This window comes from Alexandromys fortis, unplaced genomic scaffold (genome assembly GCF_014885135.2).
Source record: "Alexandromys fortis isolate MF-2015 unplaced genomic scaffold, M_Fortis_MF-2015_v1.1 scaffold_31, whole genome shotgun sequence".
Classification (NCBI taxonomy): domain Eukaryota; kingdom Metazoa; phylum Chordata; class Mammalia; order Rodentia; family Cricetidae; genus Alexandromys; species Alexandromys fortis.
In genome coordinates, this window is record NW_026067974.1 from 14,538,148 (window position 1) to 14,546,264 (window position 8,117).

The window sequence follows — 8,117 nt, forward strand, 5'->3', positions numbered from 1 at the left end:
TTATATATTTTTATTAATTATATATACAATTCATTAATTATATGAACAAATGTCTTATTTAGTAAATGCAGAAAGAGGTGATGTCTCACTCAGAAACGGTAGTCAGATTCTAAAGGAGTCATCAAAGCTCTATTAGACAAACAAAAGTCAGTCTAGATTACAAAGGTTTCTAGAAATAAAATGCCATTTTGAAAAGCTACAAGTTTAACTCAGTCCCCACAACTGTCCACCTAAAAAGTCAGGCCTAGTAGTGCAGGCCTGCAATCCCAGTAATTTGGAGCCTGGGGTAAGAAGGACTGTAAATTCAAATAGGAGCCGCCTAGACAACAGAGTATTTAAAGGCCAGCCTAGGAAATTTGGTAAGACCTCATCTCAAAATAGAAAGTCAAATAAAGAGGGCTGGGCGTAGTGGTGAATGCTTACCATTTGTAAACCACCAGTGCTCTAGTGGCAGAGGCAGGAGGATTGCAAATTTGAGGCATCTGAGCTACCTGAGACTCTGGCCCTGAGAGAGAAACAAAACAAAACAACAAAAATCCTGCCAGGCGGAGGTAACACACACCTTTGATCCCAGCAGAGACAGGAGGGAGTTTGAGGCCGACCTTGTCTACAGAGAGTTCTAGGACAGGCTCCAAAGCTACAGAGAAACCCAGTGTCAAACACCAAAACAAACAAACAAACAAAAACCCTGAAATATTATAATGTATCTTTTATGACAGTGGAACTTATCACAGTCAGAAGTCTTCCTAGAAACCCTTGAAAGAAAAGATACATACCTGAACAGTAATTGTATCGCCTGTCTAAAAGGTCACATTATTTGTATGACCTATAAGTCTACCTTCCATAACTGATGATTCAATTACACTTGCGTAAAATATAAAATTCAGGCTAGAGATATGGTTCAGCTGGTAGTATTAGTCTTGTGCACACAAGGCCCAAGGTTCAATCAGGAACTGCAGTACAACTGGCATGGTGGTGCGTGCCTATAATCCCAGCATTTGTCAGGTAGAGAGGGAGTTCAATAAGTTCAATGAGAATCAGCTAATAAATTTGAAGCCAGCCTGGGCAATGTGATCAGCCCATATCTTTAAAATAAATAAATAAATGCAGATGAATAATAAGAAGATAAAACCACTAGTGGAAAAGATGATACTGAATACAGGTTCAGGAGTAATGTCAGGCACAAGATGGTTCAGCAGGTAAAGCCTGATTACCCAAGTTCAATCCCAAAAGTCCTTAGAAAGGTGGAAGGAGATAACTGACTCCATAAAATTCTATAAAGTAGCAATCTGATCTTTCTTCCATATATATGCACTGTGTCATGCCCACATATGCGCTCCCCACCACACCAATATGTAATTAAAAAGCCAATCTAGGAGTTAGAGAGATGGCTTGGTAGTTAGGAACATATAATTTTTGCAAATTTAGCTCCTAGCACCCAATGTGAGGCAGCTCAGAACTGCCTCTAAGGCCACCTTCACAGGATCTGATGTCCTCTTCTGGCTCCCACAGACACTGTACTCACAAACATGAACCTCTCACAAATCATATAGACATTTTTAAAAAATAAAAATTGGGGGCCAGAGGGATGGCTCAGAGGTTAAGAGCCCTGGCTGCTCTTCCAGAGGTCCTGAGTTCAATTTCCAGCAACCACGTGGTGGCTCACAACCATCTGTGGTGAGATCTGGTGCCCTCTTCTGACATACAGGCAGAATACTATATACATAATAAATAAATCTCTTTAACAAAAAAAAAAAAAAATTGTGCCAGGCAGTGGCACACGCCTTTAATCCCAGCACTCAGAGACAGGCAGATCTCTGTGAATTTGAGGCCAGCCTGGTCTCATTATTTAAATGAAATAATTACGGCATAGACAGTTCTGTAACTTGGTTAATACACGCTACATCATAGGGCTTAAATAGAGATTGGCTTTTCCAATTTCTATATATTTGTTTGTTTTGTTTGAGACAGGCTTTCTCTGTGTAGCTTTGGAGCCTGTCCTTGGAACTCCCTCTGTAGACCAGGCTGGCCTCGAATTCAAAGATCCACCAGTCTCTGCCTCCCAAGTGCTGGGACTAAAGGCGTGCGCCACCACCGCCTGGCTTCTTCTTCTTTCTTTAGACAGGGTCTTGTTATGTATTCCTGGTTGATCTCAAACTCACAATCTTCCTACCTCTGCCTCCCAATGGTAGACATATAAAGTTTCACTATTATGCTCAAATCCTTAAACCCTTCAAAGGAGGCTGCATTTACTCACAGAGCATCTTACTGTTTCATTCCCTCTTCAATGGCTTTAAACCAAAGGACATTACTGACAGTAGATCAATGTTTTTTTCTTTTATTAAAACATCTAGAGATAAATATACTGACTATTCTCATTTTATTAGTACTATGGTAGTTAATAATAGTAACAAGGGTCAAATCCAGGGCCCATCACATATTAGGGAAGTACTCTACCACTGAGTTTATTATATCCCCAGTCCTTAGTTTTCTGGGGGGGATTGGCTTTTTTTGGGGGGGTTCAAGACAGAGTTTCTCTGTGTTCTGTAGATCAGGCTGGCCTCAAACTTAAGATTGATCTGCCTTTGCCCTTAAGTATTTTTTTAATAAGATTTTATTTATTACGTATACAGTGTTCTGCCTGCATGTTTGCCTGCAGGCCAGAAGAGGACACGAGATCTCATTACAGATGGTTGTGAGCCACCATGTGGTTGTTGGAAATTGAACTCAGGACCTCTAGAAGAACAGCCAGTACTTTTAACCTCTGAGCCATCTCTCCAGCCCACCCTTAAGTATTTTTAAAGGATTTTTTTTAAAAGAAATAATAGCATGATAATTTACATAAGAGGCTGGGAATTTAAATAAGTAGTTGAGAACCTGCTACACATATACACCTGCTACACATATACACACATACACACAAACATAAATAAATAGATAAATAGTGATTAAAAAATAAAAAGAATTCTATTTGTAAACTGGTGATTTAGCTCAGTGGGTAAAGTGCTTGCCTAAGTACCACGCACAAAACCTGGGTGTGGAATTGGAGAGATGGCTCAAAGGTTAAGAGCACTGGCTGCTCTTCTAGAAGTCCTGAGTTCAATTCCCAGAAACCACATGATGGCTCACAGCCATCTCTAGTGGGATCTGATGCCCTCTTCTAGCATAAAGTTGTAAATGCAGATAGAGCATTCATATACATAAAATAAATTTTAAAAATTAATTCTGGGTGTAGAAGAGAACACCTGTATTCCAGCATTGCTGAGGCAGGAGGGAATCACAAATGATGGTCATTCTGGCTATATTGCAGATTTAAGGCTGTGTGGGATATGTAAGACATGGCTTCAAAATTTTTTTCTTCGATTTCCAATATTCTCTATGCAAATGCTAGGACATTCAAAATTTTAAGTGGGTTATGTCAGAGCAAGTATAGAAAAGACATCTAAAAATGTATGTGGTAACAAAGAACTATGACATGTCAGATTTTGATTTTGAAAATTATATTTACTTCATGGGAGTATCAGGGGACAACTTTCAGGAGCTGATTTGGTTCTTTCCTTCCACTTGTGGATCCCAAGAATCTAACTCAGGTCATGAGACTTGATGGCAAATGCCTTAAGTCCCTGAATCACCTCCATAGCTACTATTTTTAAAACTTATTTTCAATTTCCTCTTCTTTTTTCAACCATCTAAAATCAGGTGTTTTGTGATTTTTTAAATTAAATTTATTAGTATCTTTTGTGTATATTATGTGAGAGGAGAGGACACAACACACGGGGGTCAGAAGACATCTTCTTGGAGTCAGTCTCTCCTTCCACCTTTCAGGGATCAAACTGAGGTTGTCAGGCCTGTGGGGCAAGGGTTTTTTTTTACCCCCTGAGCCATCTCATTGGCCCATAAAATTAGATTTTCTATTAACTCAGCTAAAGCATCAAACAGGGTCCCCACTTAGTTTCTAAATGACAGCACTCACATCCTGATATCCAGTTCTCAAAATCTTCACTCGAAATCCTGTTTGAGCCTGTTGAAATAGTTGAGGACCATTTTTTCCTCAAAACTTTAACTATCCGCACTGTCTGGTTTCAATTTTATTAGGTCACCTTGAATTCTCTGAAAAGCATCCAAAGGTTTTCATCATCAGTTTGTGTGTCTCTTTAAAAGACTTCAATTTAATAAAATTAATAAGCTCATGTGCTCTGCACCTGCTATAGGGTTTGCTATTTAAAACAAACAGACAAAAACTTCTGGTTACTCAAACTTCTGTGGACCTGCGACGCGTTCTAAAAACCCCTTGAGAGCTGTGTGCAGCGGCCTACACAGCGGGCACATGACCACAAGGGTTTTTCATCAACCCCCCCAATTCCTTAGCGCTGCAAAACTTCTCATGGCGTTCTACGCACAGGACTGTCAAATAGTGTTGACTTAAAACTGTTCAATTGTTTTGTCTATTTACCAACCCAAGCATCTCCAAGAATTTAAACCCTTCAAACTGCCTTCTGACACCGAGCTACAGTATTTCCGTGTTGCTTTGAATAATTTAAAGGGGGGGGGGGAGAAAACTTGAGTTCTGAGGCTCATCCCTTGACCCAAATTGCTGTTGCCAGGAGATGCGGTAGGAATGCAGCGATTTGCGACTCTGAGGATGCATTCATTTTACCTAGAACAGCCAAAGGCTACTAAATCCTTTATAGTTCCAATTATTTCTGCAGTAACAATTTCAACAGCTAAAAGACGAATTATCCTAATTCAGCCATGGTTCCCCCCCCCCCCCGGCCTGCCTTCGCAAGGACATCCTTTCCTGATCAACATTTGCAGATGAGGAAAGAAAAATCAAGGTTTAGGCACGAGTTATCTCACGCTCAGAAAGGCCATTATTATACTCCTCACAAATCTTGGTAGGATGCGAAGTTAAGTTTACACAGTCCACAGTCCTATTACCTTACTGTTTCCCAAGCCCAATTAACGGCCTGAAAACAACAGCAGTATTTATGCCCAGAGAAAGCTCAATGCTCGCCTAAACAAAAAGGCGTCTGATAAGTACGGGTACGCTTTTCCAGGGCGAGGACGTGTTAGATAGACGACAAAGGGTTTGTTTATCACAATGAGGAAAAAGGAGAGAAAATTCCCAAGACGATCGGGACAAGCAAAAGCCAAGGGTTAGGAAGCCCTGGCCTGGAAACCACTGGCCGCAAGCCTTCCCCAGCCCAGCCCTGTCCCGAGGGCCAGCCCGGCGCCTGCACAGGCCCCCGAGCCAAGCAAAGCGCAGCCCCAACAAAGCACCCAGCCAGGGAGCCCAAAGTCAGGGCCACCTAGGAGGAAGCCCGCGCGGAAGGGGCGAAACGAATGGGGGCGAAGCCGGAGACGCGGCCTCCCTCATCTCGGGCTCGGAGGCCCCTGGAGAAATCAGCGGCGGAAAAGGGAGGCGGTGTGCAAGGCGGAGCAGAGCGCAGAGGGACGGAGAGCCGAGAGGCCGGGAGGAAGGCGGCCCCGGGCCCGCCGCGAGCCCTGCGGGGGTCCTCGGCGACGCCCGTGTTTACCTGAAAGTCTCTGTCCTCGTTGAAGCGGGAGAAGCGGTCCGCCATTTTGCCGCCTTCACTCCTCCTCAGGACGAGGCTCTCCGGTTCGCTCCTTCCCTCCCGCGACACCCGCCCCCTCCCTGCTTCCACGCCTCCTCCCACGCCCACCGGGCGCGCGCAGCTGGCGGAGGGGGGGGGCCGCTGGGAGGGAGGGAGGGAGAAAGGGAGGGAGGGAGCGAGAACGCGTCCTGACGGGAATTACGAAGGCGCAAGCGCTCTGCCGGCCTGGAGGCGGAACCTTCATCACCGCCCGGCTTCGCGCACGGCCCGGAGCGACCCTGGCGGGCCGCGCAGGCGCCCTCGCGCCGGAGCGCCCCAAGCGCTTCCGGAGGGAAAGATCAGCGGAGCAGGGCGTGGGGGCTTTGGGGAGTGTCTGCTGGCTCACTTACTGGTGTTTAATGGTCTTTCTTCTGCTCTTGTTTCTGGTCAAGCCCATCCGGTATTTGGCAAATAATAGTATACAGTAGCATGAGATAGGACTTTAGCGAGCCAGAGGACTTGAAGTGTTTTTGTCGGTTTTGGACAGGGTTTCCTGTATAGCCCAGGCTGGACTCCAGCTCGCTAGGTAGCCGAGGCTCGCCTCCCACGTCCAGAGAGAGCACTTTTTAAATTGACACATAATAGGATTACTTGAGACGTAGGAAAACAAAATCTCTCTTCTCATCGGGCTTCCATTCCGGGCAGGAAGTCAGATAACAATTGTAAATATTAGCGAGTGTCAAAGACTAAAAAACTAGGTACAGCCACGATTGAGGCTGAGCAAGATCTGGAGTTCAAACTCATCCTTAGCTGCTTGGGGAGTTCGAAGCTAGCCTGGGCTAAACAAGACATTGCCTCAACAAAATCTAAGTGATGGCCGGGCGGTGGTGGCGCACACCTTTAATCTCAGCACTCGGGAAGCAGAGGCGGTTTGAAGCCAGCCTGGTCTACAGGATAGGTTCTAAAGCTACACAGAGAAACCCATCTCAAAAAACAACCAAAAAATCTAAGGGAAACAGTGGGGCAGGGGGAAGCTTTAATGAAAAGGACAACCTATCTTAAAACTATGTAAATCAAGACATAACAAGGAATTCACAACATTGCATGTCTACAAAGAACTTGATTTTTTTTTTCTTATTCTTCCTTCCATATGTGTTTGGGGCTCATGTATGAGCTGTTGGATCCCCTGAAACTACAGTTACAGACAGTTATGAGCCACCGTGTGGGTGCTGGAAATGAACCCCTCTACAAGAGAAGAGCTTTTAACTACGTAGCCATCTCTCCAGCTCCTATTTTCTTAATGTTCTCCTGGAGCAGGGAGCTTATTTAATTTTATTAGACTTACTCATTTTACTTTATGTGTGACTGTTTCACCTGTGTGTACGTATATATGTGTACCTTGTATGCTCTTGATGTCTAGGGAAGTCGAAAGGGCATCAGATTTCCTGGAACTGGAGTTACAAGTAGTTGTGAACTACCATGAGGGTGCTGGAATTTGAACCCTGGTCTTCTATAAAGGCAAGTGCTTTTAACAACTGAGTCATCTCTCCAGCCCCCGCCACTTTATTTTTTTTTAAGATTTATTTATTTATTATGTATACAGTGGCTTTATGTGTAGCTGCAGGACAGGAGAGGGCACTGGATCTCATTATAGATGGTTGTGAGCCACCAAATGGTTGCCAGGAATTGAATTCAGGGCCTCTGGAAGAACAACCAGTGCTCTTAACAACTGAGCCATCTCTCCAGCTCCAGCCCCCTTATTTTTTAAGTCCCGGTCTCTCATTAAACCTGGAGCTCTCCCTGGTCTGGCTAGCAGGCCTCAAGGGCCTGCTCCTGGTACCAGGGAAGGTGCAGCTGTGGGCAAAGTTGAACACACAAGGACTAGGCCCAAGCCAGTCTAGAGAGCAGTTGGATCCTAAGTCATTTTCTCAGTTCAGACAGCAGCTGGAGACTTTCTCTAGCAATGCTAACCAGATCCTGGACCTTAACATGCTAGCAGAACCAAGAAGGAGCTAATTCGCTGAGAGGAGAGGAGCTGATGAAGAACCAGCTGTCTTAGCCACCGTTCTGTGGCTGGAAAGAGACACCACAGCCGAGGCAGCTTTTAGAAAGTGTTTAATGGAGGGGGGGGCTGCCTTACAGTTTCAAAAGTTTAGGCCATTATCATCAGGGCAGGGAGTATGGCAGTATCCAGGGAGGCACTGGAGCAGTAGCTGAGAGCTACATACTGATCCGCAGCCAGAGAGAGAAGCTGGGACTGACACTGGACCAGGCCATGGCATGGGTTTTTGAAACCTCAAAGCCACCCTCAGTGACACATTCCCTCTGACAAGGTCACACCTCCTAATCCTTCTAATCCTTTCAAACAGTTCCACTCACTGTGGACTAAGTGTACAAATATATGAGCCTATGGGAACCGTTTTTATTCAAATCACCACACCAATATTCTAGTCAGAGAGTCAAATCTCTCTTGTTCCTGCCCCATGGAAAATCCATCATTCTGGAAAACCGATTCAGAATGAATATTTGAAGACTAAGAAGAAATCCTGGAGGCTGGATGGT

At 44.7% G+C, this 8,117-nt stretch overlaps 1 protein-coding gene across 1 annotated transcript in view; it reads right to left on the reverse strand.

The window, feature by feature from the left end:
- The window catches only part of Gpatch8 (G-patch domain containing 8), a 68,542-nt gene extending 62,754 nt beyond the window's left edge, over positions 1 to 5,788 (reverse strand). Inside the window, 1 exon segment of the mRNA XM_050156551.1 lies at positions 5,538 to 5,788. Within this exon segment, the coding sequence (XP_050012508.1) occupies positions 5,538 to 5,582 (45 nt within the window). The 5' untranslated portion in view covers positions 5,583 to 5,788.
- Positions 5,789 to 8,117: the final 2,329 nt, after the last annotated feature.